At 44.1% G+C, this 23,692-nt stretch overlaps 1 protein-coding gene across 1 annotated transcript in view; it reads left to right on the top strand.

The window, feature by feature from the left end:
- Window positions 1-23,692, top strand: part of LOC137295535 (stabilin-2-like) — a 208,550-nt gene that overhangs the window by 8,699 nt on the left and 176,159 nt on the right. The window contains exons 2-4 of the mRNA XM_067826919.1: window positions 19,322-19,407; window positions 20,587-20,656; window positions 21,144-21,239. Coding sequence (XP_067683020.1) covers window positions 19,322-19,407; window positions 20,587-20,656; window positions 21,144-21,239 — 252 coding nt within the window. The remainder of the gene's footprint in view (window positions 1-19,321; window positions 19,408-20,586; window positions 20,657-21,143; window positions 21,240-23,692) is intronic.

Below are 23,692 nucleotides of genomic sequence, written 5' to 3'. Positions count from 1 at the left end.
CAGTATATCTGCCCTTTGCCCCATACTTGTCTCCTTGTGTGGATTCTTCTGTATCCCATAAATGTCTGTGGATTCAGTGACAGAATCAGTCGTCAGTATATCTGCCTTTTGCCCCATACTTGTCTTCCTGTGTGTATTCTTCTGTATCCCATAGATGTCTGTGGATTCAGTGACAGAATCAGTCGTCAGTATATCTGCCCTTTGCCCCATACTTGTCTCCCTGTGTGGATTCTTCTGTATCCCATAGATGTCTGTGGATTCAGTGACAGAATCAGTCGTCAGTATATCTGCCCTTTGCCCCATACTTGTCTCCCTGTGTGGATTCTTCTGTATCCCATAAATGTCTGTGGATTCAGTGACGGAATCAGTCGTCAGTATATCTGCACTTTGCCCCATAATTGTCTCCCTGTGTGGATTCTTCTGTATCCCATAGATGTCTGTGGATTCAGTGACAGAATCAGTCGTCAGTATATCTGCCCTTTGCCCCATACTTGTCTCCCTGTGTGTATTCTTCTGTATCCCATGGATGTCTGTGGATTCAGTGACAGAATCAGTCATCAGCTTATCTACCCTTTGCCCCATACTTGTCTCCCTGTGTGTATTCTTCTGTATCCCATAGATGTCTGTGGATTCAGTGACAGAATCAGTCATCAGCTTATCTGCCCTTTGCCCCATACTTGTCTCCCTGTGTGGATTCTTCTGTATCCCATAGATGTATGTGGATTCTGTGACAGAATCAGTCGTCAGTATATCTGCCCTTTACCCTATACTTTTCTCCCTGTGTGTATTCTTCTGTATCCCATAGATGTCTGTGGATTCTGTGACAGAATCAGTCGTCAGTATATCTGCCCTTTACCCTATACTTTTCTCCCTGTGTGGATTCTTCTGTATCCCATAAATGTCTGTGGATTCAGTGACAGAATCAGTCGTCAGTATATCTGCCCTTTGCCCCATACTTGTCTCCCTGTGTGTATTCTTCTGTATCCCATAGATGTCTGTGGATTCAATGACAGAATCAGTCGTCAGTATATCTGCCCTTTGCCCCATACTTGTCTCCATGCGTGGATGACAGAATCAGTTGTCAGTATATCTGCCCTTTGCCCCATACTTGTCTCCCTGTGTGTATTCTTCTGTATCCCATAGATGTCTATGGATTCAGTGACAGAATCAGTCGTCAGTATATCTGCCCTTTGCCCCATACTTGTCTCCCTGTGTGGATGACAGAATCAGTCGTCAGTATATCTGCCCTTTGCCCCATACTTGTGTCCCTGTGTGTATTCTTCTGTATCCCATAGATGTCTGTGGATTCAGTGACAGAATCAGTCGTCAGTATATCTGCCCTTTGCCCCATACTTGTGTCCCTGTGTGTATTCTTCTGTATCCCATAGATGTCTGTGGATTCAATGACGGAATCAGTCGTCAGTATATCTGCCCTTTGCCCGATACTTGTCTTCCTGTGTGGATTCTTCTGTATCCCATAGATGTCTGTGGATTCAGTGACAGAATCAGTCGTCAGTATATCTGCCCTTTGCCCCATGATTGTCTCCCTGTGTGGATGACAGAATGAGTCGTCAGTATATCTGCCCTTTGCCCCATACTTGTCTCCCTGTGTGTATTCTTCTGTATCCCATAGATGTCTGTGGATTTAGTGACAGAATCAGTCGTCAGTATATCTGCCCTTTGCCCCATACTTGTCTCCCTGTGTGGATTCTTCTGTATCCCATAAATGTCTGTGGATTCAGTGACAGAATCAGTCGTCAGTATATCTGCCCTTTGCCCCATACTTGTCTCCCTGTGTGTATTCTTCTGTATCCCATAGATGTCTGTGGATTCAATGACAGAATCAGTCGTCAGTATATCTGCCCTTTGCCCCATACTTGTCTCCCTGTGTGTATTCTTCTGTATCCCATAGATGTCTGTGGATTCAGTGACAGAATCAGTCGTCAGTATATCTGCCCTTTGCCCCATACTTGTCTCCCTGTGTGGATTCTTCTGTATCCCATAAATGTCTGTGGATTCAGTGACAGAATCAGTCGTCAGTATATCTGCCCTTTGCCCCATACTTGTCTCCCTGTGTGTATTCTTCTGTATCCCATAGATGTCTGTGGATTCAATGACGGAATCAGTCGTCAGTATATCTGCCCTTTGCCCGATACTTGTCTTCCTGTGTGGATTCTTCTGTATCCCATAGATGTCTGTGGATTCAGTGACAGAATCAGTCGTCAGTATATCTGCCTTTTGCCCCATACTTGTCTCCCTGTGTGGATGACAGAATCAGTCGTCAGTATATCTGCCTTTTGCCCCATACTTGTCTCCCTGTGTGGATGACAGAATCAGTCGTCAGTATATCTGCCCTTTGCCCCATACTTGTCTCCCTGTGTGGATTCTTCTGTATCCCATAGATGTCTGTGGATTCAGTGACAGAATCAGTCGTCAGTATATCTGCCTTTTGCCCCATACTTGTCTCCCTGTGTGGATGACAGAATCAGTCGTCAGTATATCTGCCTTTTGCCCCATACTTGTCTCCCTGTGTGGATGACAGAATCAGTCGTCAGTATATCTGCCTTTTGCCCCATACTTGTCTCCCTGTGTGGATGACAGAATCAGTCGTCAGTATATCTGCCTTTTGCCCCATACTTGTCTCCCTGTGTGGATGACAGAATCAGTCGTCAGTATATCTGCCCTTTGCCCCATACTTGTCTCCTTGTGTGGATTCTTCTGTATCCCATAAATGTCTGTGGATTCAGTGACAGAATCAGTCGTCAGTATATCTGCCTTTTGCCCCATACTTGTCTTCCTGTGTGTATTCTTCTGTATCCCATAGATGTCTGTGGATTCAGTGACAGAATCAGTCGTCAGTATATCTGCCCTTTGCCCCATACTTGTCTCCCTGTGTGGATTCTTCTGTATCCCATAGATGTCTGTGGATTCAGTGACAGAATCAGTCGTCAGTATATCTGCCCTTTGCCCCATACTTGTCTCCCTGTGTGGATTCTTCTGTATCCCATAAATGTCTGTGGATTCAGTGACGGAATCAGTCGTCAGTATATCTGCACTTTGCCCCATAATTGTCTCCCTGTGTGGATTCTTCTGTATCCCATAGATGTCTGTGGATTCAGTGACAGAATCAGTCGTCAGTATATCTGCCCTTTGCCCCATACTTGTCTCCCTGTGTGTATTCTTCTGTATCCCATGGATGTCTGTGGATTCAGTGACAGAATCAGTCATCAGCTTATCTACCCTTTGCCCCATACTTGTCTCCCTGTGTGTATTCTTCTGTATCCCATAGATGTCTGTGGATTCAGTGACAGAATCAGTCATCAGCTTATCTGCCCTTTGCCCCATACTTGTCTCCCTGTGTGGATTCTTCTGTATCCCATAGATGTATGTGGATTCTGTGACAGAATCAGTCGTCAGTATATCTGCCCTTTACCCTATACTTTTCTCCCTGTGTGTATTCTTCTGTATCCCATAGATGTCTGTGGATTCTGTGACAGAATCAGTCGTCAGTATATCTGCCCTTTACCCTATACTTTTCTCCCTGTGTGGATTCTTCTGTATCCCATAAATGTCTGTGGATTCAGTGACAGAATCAGTCGTCAGTATATCTGCCCTTTGCCCCATACTTGTCTCCCTGTGTGTATTCTTCTGTATCCCATAGATGTCTGTGGATTCAATGACAGAATCAGTCGTCAGTATATCTGCCCTTTGCCCCATACTTGTCTCCATGCGTGGATGACAGAATCAGTTGTCAGTATATCTGCCCTTTGCCCCATACTTGTCTCCCTGTGTGTATTCTTCTGTATCCCATAGATGTCTATGGATTCAGTGACAGAATCAGTCGTCAGTATATCTGCCCTTTGCCCCATACTTGTCTCCCTGTGTGGATGACAGAATCAGTCGTCAGTATATCTGCCCTTTGCCCCATACTTGTGTCCCTGTGTGTATTCTTCTGTATCCCATAGATGTCTGTGGATTCAGTGACAGAATCAGTCGTCAGTATATCTGCCCTTTGCCCCATACTTGTGTCCCTGTGTGTATTCTTCTGTATCCCATAGATGTCTGTGGATTCAATGACGGAATCAGTCGTCAGTATATCTGCCCTTTGCCCGATACTTGTCTTCCTGTGTGGATTCTTCTGTATCCCATAGATGTCTGTGGATTCAGTGACAGAATCAGTCGTCAGTATATCTGCCCTTTGCCCCATACTTGTCTCCCTGTGTGGATTCTTCTGTATCCCATAAATGTCTGTGGATTCAGTGACGGAATCAGTCGTCAGTATATCTGCACTTTGCCCCATAATTGTCTCCCTGTGTGTATTCTTCTGTATCCCATAAATGTCTGTGGATTCAGTGACGGAATCAGTCGTCAGTATATCTGCACTTTGCCCCATAATTGTCTCCCTGTGTGGATTCTTCTGTATCCCATAGATGTCTGTGGATTCAGTGACAGAATCAGTCGTCAGTATATCTGCCCTTTGCCCCATACTTGTCTCCCTGTGTGGATTCTTCTGTATCCCATAAATGTCTGTGGATTCAGTGACGGAGTCAGTCGTCAGTATATCTGCACTTTGCCCCATAATTGTCTCCCTGTGTGGATTCTTCTGTATCCCATAGATGTCTGTGGATTCAGTGACAGAATCAGTCGTCAGTATATCTGCCCTTTGCCCCATACTTGTCTCCCTGTGTGTATTCTTCTGTATCCCATGGATGTCTGTGGATTCAGTGACAGAATCAGTCATCAGCTTATCTACCCTTTGCCCCATACTTGTCTCCCTGTGTGTATTCTTCTGTATCCCATAGATGTCTGTGGATTCAGTGACAGAATCGATCATCAGTATATCTGCCCTTTGCCCCATACTTGTCTCCTTGTGTGGATTCTTCTGTATCCCATAGATGTCTGTGGATTCAATGACAGAATCAGTCGTCAGTATATCTGCCCTTTGCCCCATACTTGTCTCCCTGTGTGTATTCTTCTGTATCCCATAGATGTCTGTGGATTCAGTGACAGAATCAGTCGTCAGTATATCTGCCTTTTGCCCATACTTGTCTCCCTGTGTGTATTCTTCTGTATCCCATAGATGTCTGTGGATTCAGTGACAGAATCAGTCGTCAGTATATCTGCCTTTTGCCCATACTTGTCTCCTTGTGTGGATTCTTCTGTATCCCATAGATGTCTGTGGATTCAGTGACAGAATCAGTCGTCAGTATATCTGCCCTTTGCCCCATACTTGTCTCCCTGTGTGTATTCTTCTGTATCCCATAGATGTCTGTGGATTCAGTGACAGAATCAGTCGTCAGTATATCTGCCCTTTGCCCCATACTTGTCTCCCTGTGTGGATTCTTCTGTATCCCATAGATGTCTGTGGATTCAGTGACAGAATTGGTCGTCAGTATATCTGCCTTTTGCCCCATACTTGTCTCCCTATGTGTATTCTTCTGTATCCCATAGATGTCTGTGCATTCTGTGACAGAATCAGTCGTCAGTATATCTGCCCTTTACCCCATACTTGTCTCCCTGTGTGTATTCTTCTGTATCCCATAGATGTCTGTGGATTCAGTGACAGAATCGGTCATCAGTATATCTGCCCTTTGCCCCATACTTGTCTCCCTGTGTGGATGACAGAATCAGTCGTCAGTATATCTGCCCTTTACCCCATACTTGTCTCCCTGTGTGTTTTCTTCTGTATCCCATAGATGTCTATGGATTCAGTGACAGAATCAGTCTTCAGTATATCTGCCCTTTGCCCCATACTTGTCTCCCTGTGTGTATTCTTCTGTATCCCATAGATGTATGTGGATTCTGTGACAGAATCAGTCGTCAGTATATCTGCCCTTTGCCCCATACTTGTCTCCCTGTGTGTATTCTTCTGTATCCCATAGATGTCTGTGGATTCAGTGACAGAATCGGTCATCAGTATATCTGCCCTTTGCCCCATACTTGTCTCCCTGTGTGGATGACGGAATCGGTCGTCAGTATATCTGCCCTTTGCCCCATACTTGTCTCCCTGTGTGGATGACAGAATCAGTCGTCAGTATATCTGCCCTTTGCCCCGTACTTGTCTGCCTGTATGTATTCTTCTGTATCCCATAGATGTCTGTGGATTCAGTGACAGAATCAGTCGTCAGTATATCTGCCCTTTGCCCCATACTTGTCTCCCTGTGTGGATGACAGAATCAGTCGTCAGTATATCTGCCCTTTGCCCTATACTTTTCTCCCTGTGTGTATTCTTCTGTATCCCATAGATGTCTGTGGATTCAGTGACAGAATCGGTCATCAGTATATCTGCCCTTTGCCCCATACTTGTCTCCCTGTGTGGATGACGGAATCGGTCGTCAGTATATCTGCCCTTTGCCCCATACTTGTCTCCCTGTGTGGATGACAGAATCAGTCGTCAGTATATCTGCCCTTTGCCCCGTACTTGTCTCCCTGTATGTATTCTTCTGTATCCCATAGATGTCTGTGGATTCAGTGACAGAATCAGTCGTCAGTATATCTGCCCTTTGCCCCATACTTGTCTCCCTGTGTGGATGACAGTATCAGTCGTCAGTATATCTGCCCTTTGCCCCATACTTGTCTCCCTGTGTGTATTCTTCTGTATCCCATAGATGTCTGTGGATTCAGTGACAGATTCAGTCGTCAGTATATCTGCCTTTTGCCCCATACTTGTCTCCCTGTGTGGATGACAGAATCAGTCGTCAGTATATCTGCCCTTTGCCCCATACTTGTCTCCCTGTGTGTATTCTTCTGTATCCCATAGATGTCTATGGATTCAGTGACAGAATCAGTCGTCAGTATATCTGCCCTTTGCCCCATGATTGTCTCCCTGTGTGGATGACAGAATGAGTCGTCAGTATATCTGCCCTTTGCCCCATACTTGTCTCCCTGTGTGTATTCTTCTGTATCCCATAGATGTCTGTGGATTTAGTGACAGAATCAGTCGTCAGTATATCTGCCCTTTGCCCCATACTTGTCTCCCTGTGTGGATTCTTCTGTATCCCATAAATGTCTGTGGATTCAGTGACAGAATCAGTCGTCAGTATATCTGCCCTTTGCCCCATACTTGTCTCCCTGTGTGTATTCTTCTGTATCCCATAGATGTCTGTGGATTCAATGACAGAATCAGTCGTCAGTATATCTGCCCTTTGCCCCATACTTGTCTCCCTGTGTGTATTCTTCTGTATCCCATAGATGTCTGTGGATTCAGTGACAGAATCAGTCGTCAGTATATCTGCACTTTGCCCCATACTTGTCTCCCTGTGTGGATTCTTCTGTATCCCATAGATGTCTGTGGATTCAGTGACGGAATCAGTCGTCAGTATATCTGCCCTTTGCCCCATACTTGTCTCCCTGTGTGGATTCTTCTGTATCCCATAGATGTCTGTGGATTCAGTGACAGAATCAGTCGTCAGTATATCTGCCCTTTGCCCCATACTTGTCTCCCTGTGTGGATTCTTCTGTATCCCATAAATGTCTGTGGATTCAGTGACGGAATCAGTCGTCAGTATGTCTGCACTTTGCCCCATAATTGTCTCCCTGTGTGGATTCTTCTGTATCCCATAGATGTCTGTGGATTCAGTGACAGAATCAGTCGTCAGTATATCTGCCCTTTGCCCCATACTTGTCTCCCTGTGTGGATTCTTCTGTATCCCATAAATGTCTGTGGATTCAGTGACGGAATCAGTCGTCAGTATATCTGCACTTTGCCCCATAATTGTCTCCCTGTGTGGATTCTTCTGTATCCCATAGATGTCTGTGGATTCAGTGACAGAATCAGTCGTCAGTATATCTGCCCTTTGCCCCATACTTGTCTCCCTGTGTGTATTCTTCTGTATCCCATGGATGTCTGTGGATTCAGTGACAGAATCAGTCATCAGCTTATCTACCCTTTGCCCCATACTTGTCTCCCTGTGTGTATTCTTCTGTATCCCATAGATGTCTGTGGATTCAGTGACAGAATCAGTCATCAGCTTATCTGCCCTTTGCCCCATACTTGTCTCCCTGTGTGGATTCTTCTGTATCCCATAGATGTATGTGGATTCTGTGACAGAATCAGTCGTCAGTATATCTGCCCTTTACCCTATACTTTTCTCCCTGTGTGTATTCTTCTGTATCCCATAGATGTCTGTGGATTCTGTGACAGAATCAGTCGTCAGTATATCTGCCCTTTACCCTATACTTTTCTCCCTGTGTGGATTCTTCTGTATCCCATAAATGTCTGTGGATTCAGTGACAGAATCAGTCGTCAGTATATCTGCCCTTTGCCCCATACTTGTCTCCCTGTGTGTATTCTTCTGTATCCCATAGATGTCTGTGGATTCAATGACAGAATCAGTCGTCAGTATATCTGCCCTTTGCCCCATACTTGTCTCCATGCGTGGATGACAGAATCAGTTGTCAGTATATCTGCCCTTTGCCCCATACTTGTCTCCCTGTGTGTATTCTTCTGTATCCCATAGATGTCTATGGATTCAGTGACAGAATCAGTCGTCAGTATATCTGCCCTTTGCCCCATACTTGTCTCCCTGTGTGGATGACAGAATCAGTCGTCAGTATATCTGCCCTTTGCCCCATACTTGTCTCCCTGTGTGTATTCTTCTGTATCCCATGGATGTCTGTGGATTCAGTGACAGAATCAGTCGTCAGTATATCTGCCCTTTGCCCCATACTTGTCTCCCTGTGTGTATTCTTCTGTATCCCATGGATGTCTGTGGATTCAGTGACAGAATCAGTCGTCAGTATATCTGCACTTTGCCCCATACTTGTCTCCCTGTGTGGATTCTTCTGTATCCCATGGATGTCTGTGGATTCAGTGACAGAATCAGTCGTCAGTATATCTGCCCTTTGCCCCATACTTGTCTCCCTGTGTGGATTCTTCTGTATCCCATAAATGTCTGTGGATTCAGTGACAGAATCAGTCGTCAGTATATCTGCACTTTGCCCGATACTTGTCTTCCTGTGTGGATTCTTCTGTATCCCATAGATGTCTGTGGATTCAGTGACAGAATTGGTCGTCAGTATATCTGCCCTTTGCCCCATACTTGTCTCCCTGTGTGGATTCTTCTGTATCCCATAAATGTCTGTGGATTCAGTGACAGAATCAGTCGTCAGTATATCTGCCCTTTGCCCCATACTTGTCTCCCTGTGTGGATTCTTCTGTATCCCATAGATGTCTGTGGATTCAGTGACAGAATCAGTCGTCAGTATATCTGCCCTTTGCCCCATACTTGTCTCCCTGTGTGGATTCTTCTGTATCCCATAGATGTCTGTGGATTCAGTGACAGAATTGGTCGTCAGTATATCTGCCCTTTGCCCCATACTTGTCTCCCTGTGTGGATTCTTCTGTATCCCATAGATGTCTGTGGATTCAGTGACAGAATCAGTCGTCAGTATATCTGCCCTTTGCCCCATACTTGTCTCCCTGTGTGGATTCTTCTGTATCCCATAAATGTCTGTGGATTCAGTGACAGAATCAGTCGTCAGTATATCTGCACTTTGCCCGATACTTGTCTTCCTGTGTGGATTCTTCTGTATCCCATAGATGTCTGTGGATTCAGTGACAGAATCAGTCGTCAGTATATCTGCCCTTTGCCCCATGCTTGTCTCCCTGTGTGGATTCTTCTGTATCCCATAGATGTCTGTGGATTCAGTGACGGAATCAGTCGTCAGTATATCTGCACTTTGCCCCATAATTGTCTCCCTGTGTGGATTCTTCTGTATCCCATAGATGTCTGTGGATTCAGTGACGGAATCAGTCGTCAGTATATCTGCACTTTGCCCCATAATTGTCTCCCTGTGTGGATTCTTCTGTATCCCATAGATGTCTGTGGATTCAGTGACAGAATCAGTCGTCAGTATATCTGCCCTTTGCCCCATACTTGTCTCCCTGTGTGTATTCTTCTGTATCCCATAGATGTCTGTGGATTCAGTGACAGAATCAGTCGTCAGTATATCTGCCCTTTGCCCCATGCTTGTCTCCCTGTGTGTATTCTTCTGTATCCCATAGATGTCTGTGGATTCAGTGACAGAATCAGTCGTCAGTATATCTGCCCTTTGCCCCATACTTGTCTCCCTGTGTGTATTCTTCTGTATCCCATGGATGTCTGTGGATTCAGTGACAGAATCAGTCGTCAGTATATCTGCCCTTTGCCCGATACTTGTCTCCCTGTGTGGATTCTTCTGTATCCCATAAATGTCTGTGGATTCAGTGACGGAATCAGTCGTCAGTATATCTGCACTTTGCCCCATAATTGTCTCCCTGTGTGGATTCTTCTGTATCCCATAGATGTCTGTGGATTCAGTGACAGAATCAGTCGTCAGTATATCTGCCCTTTGCCCCATACTTGTCTCCCTGTGTGGATTCTTCTGTATCCCATAAATGTCTGTGGATTCAGTGACGGAGTCAGTCGTCAGTATATCTGCACTTTGCCCCATAATTGTCTCCCTGTGTGGATTCTTCTGTATCCCATAGATGTCTGTGGATTCAGTGACAGAATCAGTCGTCAGTATATCTGCCCTTTGCCCCATACTTGTCTCCCTGTGTGGATTCTTCTGTATCCCATGGATGTCTGTGGATTCAGTGACAGAATCAGTCATCAGCTTATCTACCCTTTGCCCCATACTTGTCTCCCTGTGTGTATTCTTCTGTATCCCATAGATGTCTGTGGATTCAGTGACAGAATCAGTCATCAGCTTATCTGCCCTTTGCCCCATACTTGTCTCCCTGTGTGGATTCTTCTGTATCCCATAGATGTCTGTGGATTCAGTGACAGAATCAGTCGTCAGTATATCTGCCCTTTACCCCATACTTGTCTCCCTGTGTGGATTGTTCTGTATCCCATAGATGTCTGTGGATTCAGTCACAGAATCAGTCGTCAGTATATTTGCCCTTTACCCCATACTTGTCTCCCTATGTGGATTCAGTGACAGAATCGATCATCAGTATATCTGCCCTTTGCCCCATACTTGTCTCCTTGTGTGGATTCTTCTGTATCCCATAGATGTCTGTGGATTCAATGACAGAATCAGTCGTCAGTATATCTGCCCTTTGCCCCATACTTGTCTCCCTGTGTGGATTCTTCTGTATCCCATAGATGTCTGTGGATTCAGTGACGGAATCAGTCGTCAGTATATCTGCCCTTTGCCCCATACTTGTCTCCCTGTGTGTATTCTTCTGTATCCCATAGATGTCTGTGGATTCAGTGACAGAATCAGTCGTCAGTATATCTGCCTTTTGCCCATACTTGTCTCCTTGTGTGGATTCTTCTGTATCCCATAGATGTCTGTGGATTCAGTGACAGAATCAGTCGTCAGTATATGTGCCCTTTGCCCCATACTTGTCTCCCTGTGTGTATTCTTCTGTATCCCATAGATGTCTGTGGATTCAGTGACAGAATCAGTCGTCAGTATATCTGCCCTTTGCCCCATACTTGTCTCCCTGTGTGGATTCTTCTGTATCCCATAGATGTCTGTGGATTCAGTGACAGAATTGGTCGTCAGTATATCTGCCTTTTGCCCCATACTTGTCTCCCTATGTGTATTCTTCTGTATCCCATAGATGTCTGTGCATTCTGTGACAGAATCAGTCGTCAGTATATCTGCCCTTTACCCCATACTTGTCTCCCTGTGTGTATTCTTCTGTATCCCATAGATGTCTGTGGATTCAGTGACAGAATCGGTCATCAGTATATCTGCCCTTTGCCCCATACTTGTCTCCCTGTGTGGATGACAGAATCAGTCGTCAGTATATCTGCCCTTTACCCCATACTTGTCTCCCTGTGTGTATTCTTCTGTATCCCATAGATGTCTATGGATTCAGTGACAGAATCAGTCTTCAGTATATCTGCCCTTTGCCCCATACTTGTCTCCCTGTGTGTATTCTTCTGTATCCCATAGATGTATGTGGATTCTGTGACAGAATCAGTCGTCAGTATATCTGCCCTTTGCCCCATACTTGTCTCCCTGTGTGTATTCTTCTGTATCCCATAGATGTCTGTGGATTCAGTGACAGAATCGGTCATCAGTATATCTGCCCTTTGCCCCATACTTGTCTCCCTGTGTGGATGACGGAATCGGTCGTCAGTATATCTGCCCTTTGCCCCGTACTTGTCTGCCTGTATGTATTCTTCTGTATCCCATAGATGTCTGTGGATTCAGTGACAGAATCAGTCGTCAGTATATCTGCCTTTTGCCCATACTTGTCTCCTTGTGTGGATTCTTCTGTATCCCATAGATGTCTGTGGATTCAGTGACAGAATCAGTCGTCAGTATATGTGCCCTTTGCCCCATACTTGTCTCCCTGTGTGTATTCTTCTGTATCCCATAGATGTCTGTGGATTCAGTGACAGAATCAGTCGTCAGTATATCTGCCCTTTGCCCCATACTTGTCTCCCTGTGTGTATTCTTCTGTATCCCATAGATGTCTGTGGATTCAGTGACAGAATTGGTCGTCAGTATATCTGCCTTTTGCCCCATACTTGTCTCCCTATGTGTATTCTTCTGTATCCCATAGATGTCTGTGCATTCTGTGACAGAATCAGTCGTCAGTATATCTGCCCTTTACCCCATACTTGTCTCCCTGTGTGTATTCTTCTGTATCCCATAGATGTCTGTGGATTCAGTGACAGAATCGGTCATCAGTATATCTGCCCTTTGCCCCATACTTGTCTCCCTGTTTGGATGACAGAATCAGTCGTCAGTATATCTGCCCTTTACCCCATACTTGTCTCCCTGTGTGTATTCTTCTGTATCCCATAGATGTCTATGGATTCAGTGACAGAATCAGTCTTCAGTATATCTGCCCTTTGCCCCATACTTGTCTCCCTGTGTGTATTCTTCTGTATCCCATAGATGTATGTGGATTCTGTGACAGAATCAGTCGTCAGTATATCTGCCCTTTGCCCCATACTTGTCTCCCTGTGTGTATTCTTCTGTATCCCATAGATGTCTGTGGATTCAGTGACAGAATCGGTCATCAGTATATCTGCCCTTTGCCCCATACTTGTCTCCCTGTGTGGATGACGGAATCGGTCGTCAGTATATCTGCCCTTTGCCCCGTACTTGTCTGCCTGTATGTATTCTTCTGTATCCCATAGATGTCTGTGGATTCAGTGACAGAATCAGTCGTCAGTATATCTGCCCTTTGCCCCATACTTGTCTCCCTGTGTGGATGACAGAATCAGTCGTCAGTATATCTGCCCTTTGCCCTATACTTTTCTCCCTGTGTGTATTCTTCTGTATCCCATAGATGTCTGTGGATTCAGTGACAGAATCGGTCATCAGTATATCTGCCCTTTGCCCCATACTTGTCTCCCTGTGTGGATGACGGAATCGGTCGTCAGTATATCTGCCCTTTGCCCCATACTTGTCTCCCTGTGTGGATGACAGAATCAGTCGTCAGTATATCTGCCCTTTGCCCCGTACTTGTCTCCCTGTATGTATTCTTCTGTATCCCATAGATGTCTGTGGATTCAGTGACAGAATCAGTCGTCAGGATATCTGCCCTTTGCCCCATACTTGTCTCCCTGTGTGGATGACAGAATCAGTCGTCAGTATATCTGCCCTTTGCCCCATACTTGTCTCCCTGTGTGTATTCTTCTGTATCCCATAGATGTCTGTGGATTCAGTGACAGATTCAGTCGTCAGTATATCTGCCTTTTGCCCCATACTTGTCTCCCTGTGTGGATGACAGAATGAGTCGTCAGTATATCTGCCCTTTGCCCCATACTTGTCTCCCTGTGGGGATTCTTCTGTATCCCATAGATGTCTGTGGATTCAGTGACAGAATCAGTCGTCAGTATATCTGCCCTTTGCCCCATAATTGTCTCCCTGTGTGGATGACAGAATGAGTCGTCAGTATATCTGCCCTTTGCCCCATACTTGTCTCCCTGTGTGTATTCTTCTGTATCCCATAGATGTCTATGGATTTAGTGACAGAATCAGTCGTCAGTATATCTGCCCTTTGCCCCATACTTGTCTCCCTGTGTGGATTCTTCTGTATCCCATAAATGTCTGTGGATTCAGTGACAGAATCAGTCGTCAGTATATCTGCCCTTTGCCCCATACTTGTCTCCCTGTGTGTATTCTTCTGTATCCCATAGATGTCTGTGGATTCAGTGACAGAATCAGTCGTCAGTATATCTGCCCTTTGCCCCATACTTGTCTCCCTGTGTGGATTCTTCTGTATCCCATAAATGTCTGTGGATTCTGTGACGGAATCAGTCGTCAGTATATCTGCCCTTTGCCCCATAATTGTCTCCCTGTGTGGATTCTTCTGTATCCCATAGATGTCTGTGGATTCAGTGACAGAATCAGTCGTCAGTATATCTGCCCTTTGCCCCATACTTGTCTCCCTGTGTGTATTCTTCTGTATCCCATAGATGTCTATGGATTCAGTGACAGAATCAGTCGTCAGTATATCTGCCCTTTGCCCCATACTTGTCTCCCTGTGTGGATGACAGAATCAGTCGTCAGTATATCTGCCCTTTGCCCCATACTTGTCTCCCTGTGTGTATTCTTCTGTATCCCATAGATGTCTATGGATTTAGTGACAGAATCAGTCGTCAGTATATCTGCCCTTTGCCCCATACTTGTCTCCCTGTGTGGATTCTTCTGTATCCCATAAATGTCTGTGGATTCAGTGACAGAATCAGTCGTCAGTATATCTGCCCTTTGCCCCATACTTGTCTCCCTGTGTGTATTCTTCTGTATCCCATAGATGTCTGTGGATTCAGTGACAGAATCAGTCGTCAGTATATCTGCCATTTGCCCGATACTTGTCTCCCTGTGTGGATTCTTCTGTATCCCATAGATGTCTGTGGATTCAGTGACAGAATTGGTCGTCAGTATATCTGCCCTTTGCCCCATACTTGTCTCCCTGTGTGTATTCTTCTGTATCCCATAGATGTCTGTGGATTCAGTGACGGAATCAGTTGTCAGTATATCTGCCTTTTGCCCCATACTTGTCTCCCTGTGTGTATTCTTCTGTATCCCATAGATGTCTGTGGATTCAGTGACAGAATCAGTCGTCAGTATATCTGCCTTTTGCCCCATACTTGTCTCCCTATGTGTATTCTTCTGTATCCCATAGATGTCTGTGGATTCTGTGACAGAATCAGTCGTCAGTATATCTGCCCTTTACCCCATACTTGTCTCCCTGTGTGTATTCTTCTGTATCCCATAGATGTCTGTGGATTCTGTGACAGAATCGGTCATCAGTATATCTGCCCTTTGCCCCATACTTGTCTCCCTGTGTGGATGACGGAATCGGTCGTCAGTATGTCTGCCCTTTGCCCCATACTTGTCTCCCTGTGTGGATGACAGAATCAGTCGTCAGTATATCTGCCCTTTACCCCATACTTGTCTCCCTGTGTGTATTCTTCTGTATCCCATAGATGTCTATGGATTCAGTGACAGAATCAGTCGTCAGTATATCTGCCCTTTGCCCCACACTTGTCTCCCTGTGTGTATTCTTCTGTATCCCATAGATGTCTGTGGATTCTGTGACAGAATCAGTCGTCAGTATATCTGCCCTTTACCCTATACTTGCCTCCCTGTGTGTATTCTTCTGTATCCTATAGATGTCTGTGGATTCAGTGACAGAATCGGTCATCAGTATATCTGCCCTTTGCCCCATACTTGTCTCCCTGTGTGGATGACGGAATCGGTCGTCAGTATATCTGCCCTTTGCCCCATACTTGTCCCCCTGTGTGGATGACAGAATCAGTCGTCAGTATATCTGCCCTTTGCCCCGTACTTGTCTCCCTGTATGTATTCTTCTGTATCCCATAGATGTCTGTGGATTCAGTGACAGAATCAGTCGCCAGTATATCTGCCCTTTGCCCTATACTTGTCTCCCTGTGTGTATTCTTCTGTATCCCATAAATGTCTGTGGATTCTGTGACAGAATCAGTCGTCAGTATATCTGCCCATTGCCCCATACTTGTCTCCCTGTGTGGATGACAGAACATTGGCCCGTCATTAAGGTTGAGCGGTCCAATATCATTTGCAGCGGCCCCCAAATTTCTGATAATAGGAGGTCCGTATCATGATAATTCCATGTATTTTAGCTATAATAAAAGATAACTACCTGCATCATGGTGCTTATGCTGTTGATCACTGGATTTTCTGGTCCAGACTCAATACTTTACAGACTGCTGTTATATTGTTGGAATATTGCTGACTGTAGCATTGAATCGCAATCAAACGAAAAAAAAACAAAACAACTTTTAATGCGTGATTCAAATTAGCAAGTAGCAAGTTTTTATTTCAGTTGAGTATGTTCATATCATGTGACATGGTCGTACTATATGCCATATTTGTAAGAAAAGCAGTGTCATGGCTGCAACATTGTGACAGAAATTACTCAGCAACATGTTGAAACATTGTTCCACACGTGAGTGTGACCAGGCCATGCTGTGCTCAGATTACCATCTGGTGCTGGTGACACCTAACAAGCTGAACCGGGATCTCACTGTTCCTGACTTAATACTCAAGTGTGAGACAACTGCTTGGCTTCCTATTGTAGAAGGAGGTTGGAAATGTACAGGAACACAGTATTGTTAATTGTTGTGAAATATATAATGAGAAATCATTTCTTATTGCTCTCATTATTGCGCCGCTTGTTACTTGAAGGCGCTGCAAGCCTCATGATAAAATGTGAAGCGTAAATTTATTGTATGTTTGCCTTTTCATTTGAATGCTTGTTTCTCTAAACTTTTAAGTTTGAATTGATAGTGGATCTGCACAAAAAATTAACATATTCACAAAGCTGTATGTTTTTGTATGATTGGCTTTTGTATGTCTGTCTGGTAATATTTGCAATATTCTAGCAATATCACAGCGGGGAACATCAGAAATGGACTTCACATTTTGTACCCATGTCTGGAATTGAACTCTGGTCTTTGGGGTGACGAGTGAACGCTTTAACCACTAGGCTACCCCTCTGGCCCTGTGACTGTCTCTGTTATGAGACAGGATAGAAGATGATCATCAGTCATAGAAGTATATGATAGAATGAACCAGCATGAAGCTCTACTACAAACTGTATTGATACAGAAATCATACCACTTTTCTTGAACATGTGAATAGGCGAAGGTACCACAATTCACAGTACAGAGTTATGTCATTTTGGAAGTACAGAAACCTATTGTTCAAAACTTCAAATCCCAGTTCGTCTGCACCACTTTGGGCTTCTCTCCCACTTGAAGCTGACATGTCATGTTATAACAGTAACGTTTGGGGCACTAAATCACTTGCCCACTCTTCTCTGAAGTCGGGACAGAGGGCTCATCACACCAAAAACTTGGATTCAATGCCCCACATGGGTACGATGTGTAAAGTCCATTTCGAGTGTATAAACTATAAGCATTTATAGTTGAAACATTGCTACAAGTAAGTAAATCTATGTTAAAGTATGGGAGTTACGATTTTCATGGCTCTATGATCACTTTTGGAACAGTGCCCTGACCTTGACAGACCATACATAGTGATCCAGACCCTTGACAGACCGTACTTAGTGATCCAGACCCTTGACAGACCGTACTTAGTGATCCAGACCCTTTAAAAACCATACTGGGTGATCCAGACCCTTGACAGACCATACCTACTGATCCAGACCCTTGACAGACCATACTTAGTGATCCAGACCCTTGATATACCATACATAGTGGTTCAGACCCTTGACAGACTATACATAGTGGTCCAGACCCTTGAAAGACCATACATAGTGGTCCAGAACCTTGACAGAGCATACATAGAGGTATAGACCCTTCACAGACCATACATAGTGGTCCACATCCTTCACAAACCATACATAGTGGTCCAGACCCTTGATAAACCATACATAGAGATCCATGCAAAACCTTGACAGACCATACATATTGGTCCAGTCCCTTAACAGACCATACATAAAGGTCTAGACCCTTGATAAACCATACATAAAGATCCAGAACCTTGACAGACCATAAATAGTGGTCCAGACCCTTGACAGACCATACATAGTGGTCCAGACCCTTGATAAACCATACATAGTGGTCCAGACCCTTGACAGACCATATATACTGGTTGAGACCTTTGACAAACCACATGTAGCGGTCCAGACCCTAGGCAAACCACACAGTGGTAGGACCCTTGATAGACCATACATAGAGATCCAGACCCTTGAAAAAAACATACATAGTGGTCCAGACCCTTGATAAACCATACACAGTGGTCCAAAACCTTGACAGACCATACATTGTGGTCCAGACCTTTGACAAACCACATGTAGTGGTCCAGACCATTGTCAAACCACGAACAGTGGTCAGACCCTTGACAAACCATGCATAGTGGTCCAGACCCTTGAAAAACCACACATGTTGGTCTGGACCATTGACAATCCGTGAACTGTGGTGAGTTACAGTAGTAACACAGTGTAGTGACAAGGTATGTGTGTACTTGTCATTAGGTGTCTCATTACAGTACACTACTCACTCAGCTGATGCCAATGTGAGTGCAATACTTTGGCCCGAGCCTCTGATCAAGCTGGTACAGACTTCATTCTCATCGGCTTGAAGTATTGACCTCAAAATCCCATCTCCATCAGCATTTCAAGTGGAGTAACTAAAGAATCCATTTTTATATACTATAATATCCTGTTGTATAGTAAGTTGTAGATGTATATATCCTTTTTTGCAATAAAGCCAATCTATGTTTGCAGATTATACTGCAAAATGATTAGACATTTTATTCTGAATTATGGTCAAAATATTTATCGTAAATGTTTAATTTAAAGATGAAAGTTTAATTATAGATGTTTAATCCTATGATTTAATTATTGCTATATTTTCCACGAGAGTTATAGGAAATATAGTTGGGACTATAGTATTTGATAAGTTATGGATAATTGTACATTTTGAAATATGATTCACTCTGTATCAGTGACAAATGGAGGTATCTTTTTCTGTAATGGAGTAGGCCCACGGACAATATATCTATAGTTCTATCTGCCCCTCATCAGTTGATGCAGAGACCTGTGAAGATCCAGGATAGAATTGGTTCTCAGTAACCTATGCTTGTCATAAGAGGCGACTAACTGGATTGGGAGATAAAGCTTGCTGACTTGATTGACACATGTCATCATATGCCACTTGTGTAGATAGATGCTTGTGCTGTTGATCACTGGATTTTCTGGTCCAGATTGCTGCCATATAACTCTAATGTTGCTGGGTCTGGCTTTAGGCAACAATCCAACCAACCAGCTGAACCTCAGAAGGTCACTACAGACAGGCAGCCATGATGTACAGTCAGCAAGGATATTGATATAATGATCTCTTGCTTCCAGAGTGCCCAGGTGGTGTAGACAATGTATGCAGTGGTCACGGTCTGTGCAGCGAGGGCTTCGACGGGATCGGCACATGTGACTGTGATGTAAGTGAGAACGCTGAGACATCTGAACGCTATGTGTGCATGCATGTGCACATGTGTGTTTACGTTTGTGTATTTGTGCGTTCTGCTGGGACTTGCACAATAATGCCAAGAGTAAAATTATGCATGTTCTATTTTTCACATAATGTAAGGGAGTAGAACTTGTAAGAAGAACGTGAAGACCACTAAATGTGCTGATGATTAGTTTGTCACATGTAAAAATTATAGATCAGTAAGTAACATCAATATTGGACTGAATTCCGTCATCTCAGGTGTGTGGTATCAGGCATGTTGATGGTGAATGTTGACATCTAGGGTGGGTCAAATCAGGCTTGTTGATGGTGAAAGTTGACATTTAAGGTGTGTGGTATCAGGCATGTTGATGGTGAATGTTGACATCTAGGGTGGGTCAAATCAGGCTTGTTGATGGTGAAAGTTGACATTTAAGGTGTGTGGTATCAGGCATGTTGTTGGTGAATGTTGACATCTAAGGTGGGTCAAATCAGGCTTGTTGATGGTGAAAGTTGACATTTAAGGTGTGTGGTATCAGGCATGTTGATGGTGAATGTTGACATCTAAGGTGGGTCAAATCAGGCTTGTTGATGGTGAAAGTTGACATTTAAGGTGTGTGGTATCAGGCATGTTGATGGTGAATGTTGACATCTAAGGTGGGTCAAATCAGGCTTGTTGATGGTGAATGTTGACATTTAAGGTGTGTGGTATCAGGCATGTTGATGGTGAATGTTGACATCTAAGGTGGGTCAAATCAGGCTTGTTGATGGTGAAAGTTGACATTTAAGGTGTGTGGTATCAGGCATGTTGATGGTGAATGTTGACATCTAAGGTGGGTCAAATCAGGCTTGTTGATGGTGAAAGTTGACATTTAAGGTGGGTCAAATCAGGCTTGTTGATGGTGAATGTTGACATTTAAGGTGAGTGATATCAGACATGTTGTTGGTGAATGTTGACATCTAAGGTGGGTCAAATCAGGCTTGTTGATGATGAAAGTTGACGTTTAAGGTGAGTGATATCAGGCATGTTGACGGTGAGTGTTAACATCTATGGTTGGTCATATCAGGCATGTTTCTTATATATATGACTGTTGTGTGGCCTTAATCCTGGGGTGAAGTATTTATACATTCTAGGTCAATGTATAACATTCCATGAATTATTTCTTTTCAGGAGAATTTCACTGGCACAGTGTGTGAGCTGTGTGCCAACAGTACTTTCTATGGCCCCAACTGTACTGAAGGTAGGAAAAACTCGAGAGAGTGAGTGTGTGAGTGAGTGTGAGCTGTAACAGTACTTTCTGTGGATCCCAAATGTACTGAAGGTAGGAAAAGCTTGAGAGAATGAGTGTGTGAGTGAGTGTGAGCTGTAACAGTACTTTCTGTGGATCCCAAATGTACTGAAGGTAGGAAGAACATCCTTTTAGGAAGAACTCGAGTGAGTGAAAGAGTGAGTGAGTGAGTGTTTTGTGGCCCCAAATTTAGCCAAAGCTGGTAGACATGTGGACAGTTTTTATTAGCATGATTCTTATAAATTTTCATCTGCTCTTTTTTGTGTGCCCTTTGGAAAGAAAATGCAATCTTACCAAACTAAGTGCCAAAACTGCTGTCTTTCTTGTCTTAGTGTTTCACATTTTCAATTACTACATCCCACAAATAGTAATTTGAGCCAGTTACAGTTGATGTCGGCTGTAATGTCAATGTAGCTTCCTGTTATCATATGTGTTACAGAGTGCCAGTGTAGCAATGGAACATGTAACAGTGGAGTGTACGGAGATGGGTCATGTGATTGCTTTAGCGGATTCAAGGGAGACTACTGTGATATTGGTAAGTAAATTCCTCCAGAGACACCATTTAGCTGCAAGGACATTGATACAGATATTCAGCTGGAAACGGACATATAACTTCCAAGATAGTGTAGCGGCCACAAAATTTCCGAGGAACACACAGTATCACAGTTTAACAGGGCTTGTGTTTCTTGTGGAACTGAAGTAGTATAGGGAATGACAGTTCTAAAACACTTTCAAGAAAAGTCTCTACAAAGCCTTATTTAGTAAATAAGGCTTTGATTGGGACCTTAGCTCTTGCTATTATTACCCCTACTACATATGTCACGTTTACTGTGTGTTGGTAGGAGGTAACACTGTGCCGTACGTAAGCTCTATTGTACTTCTTACATAGTGCTTTCCGCGTGTCACGGTCTTGTTCTAGTTGGCGTTTCACATCACATAACTGCCTCAAGCGGAACCCATCTACGGTTTCCAGCGTCTTCGCTACTTCCTCTACGACTGGGTACAGACCCATCCTATAATATATATTTTGGAAGATATTTTAATTGGGGTTCAGTTAATATTCTATCAATGAATTTGAAGTCTACAAGTTCTATACAACTAGTCAGGGTAATAGGTGAGAATCTAATAGACTTTCCTGTTGTAATAAAAACCCCACTGAGGCTTATTAAGCTGGTTATAGGACCCGTGGGGGTATCCTGTTGTATAATAATACGACAATATTGGTGTATGTGTTCGTCATATCAGTGGATTGACACCCCGGGTAAAATTTGGCATACTCTTGGGGGGCTTTCATTGCCTAAAACCCAAAAGAAGACTTCTATGATGAGTGTGAAAGGGGAGAATCTTCTATTAACAAGATCTTCGATATAAGGATTATTGCTAAATGTTAATTTATTTTTTACTATAGTCCTCAACCCATTTTTTTCGATATCAGTAGATATCATGGGTACTAATCCCATCTCCGGAATGAAATCCCCGGGCCAGATACCGTTGTTCCTAATCTTAGAGATACGCCACTTTTCTGTGTCTATTGTGATATAAGGTGAGGTGAGTGTTAAGTTGATCAGCCATTTGGGCTCTTTAAAATCTGATAACGACACCCGTCTGTACACGTTGTCTTTGAAATGCAGGATATATAAGGCGTCTTCCTCACCAGGCTGATCGAATCCCTCCGTATCTCCTAGGTCGTTAAGCGTAGTGTTGGGATGATGACTGGTCATTATTATATTATTACGATATAATTTCCAACTGGTTTTTTGATAATAATTCAGGGGCGAACTTCATACCCATGAAGTGTATGTTGGCAGGCAGGAAGATATTGGTTAGTGATATCTTGTTTTCCACGATCACGTTGACCCCCTCCAGACTGGTGTTGGAGTCGGAACCCACCCGCACGTAAACGTTGCAAACTTGATACTGGTGTCGTTTCACCCACCCGAGTTTGATCCCATTCACGATCTCGACATCATTCCCCGATGGTTCCCCTAGGTAGACTTTGATGATCAGTGTTGAGTTTGCCGGTAGACTCTCTAGTAGAGTGGCCACGCCTTCGAATTCAGACACCAACTGCAATTTCACGTTTTGTATGGTCGGTTTACTCGATAGCATGTGGGCTGCCACAGTGTTGACTGGGCTGACGACTACGCTACGTCTCTGAGTTGGGACGTAAGCCACGAGCATGGTTCCATTGTTCACGACTTTGTTTAGGTGGTTGTCTTTGTTATCCGTGAACACGTAGGGAGAGACGAGTCTAATATTGATAAACCAGTCGTCTTTATCGGGTAACAACACCCACTTGTCATCTTCGGTGAAGACGAGTATATATGGCTTGTTTCGGGTGACGGTAGTGCTCTCAACATCGTCTAAGTCGAACAGTTTACCCCCGAACGATGGGTATATCATCCAGTTATCACCGGTGTTGACAAGGGCGTACTTAGTGTTGACTGTTGCTCTTGTGGTATCTACTATATCACTTAGGGTTCCACCGGAGACTTCAACGCGTTTGTAAATGTTGTTTTTCAGTTGCAAGGCGTACGATTTACCATCTACTCCGGGAGCGTCGAAACCGCGTGTGTCTCCGAGGTCGGAGATCCCGATATTGGCGCATTTTTTCACTCCGGGCCCTTGTGCGCTGGTCATTTTACATGAAGCGTTAAGCTGAGGTATCCTATATTTACAGGATTATGATTTATATCTAACACCGATATTATCAGCTCAGATATGTTGCCCTGGGTTAATCTCTTATACTGCCGTGGTGAAAACGACTCGGTTCTACCGTCGTTGTATTTCTCAGTTTTCACCGGCACTGCTCTCAGTATAGTGGAAGGGTGACCTCCTTGAATGTTGTACGTTGTGCTCACCTGACCGAGATGAATGTACAGCTCTCGGTACGGTACTAGGTCGGGTAACTTCGTGCCTGTGACGGTTGTTGTTGGTTTTATCTCGTCAGGAGACATACCGAGTATCCTCGCTAATGGTCGGCCGAGC

This window comes from Haliotis asinina, chromosome 9, assembly GCF_037392515.1.
Source record: "Haliotis asinina isolate JCU_RB_2024 chromosome 9, JCU_Hal_asi_v2, whole genome shotgun sequence".
Classification (NCBI taxonomy): Eukaryota; Metazoa; Mollusca; class Gastropoda; order Lepetellida; family Haliotidae; genus Haliotis; species Haliotis asinina.
Note: the sequence above shows the minus strand (reverse complement) of the source record. Positions and strands in the feature narration are given on the sequence as shown.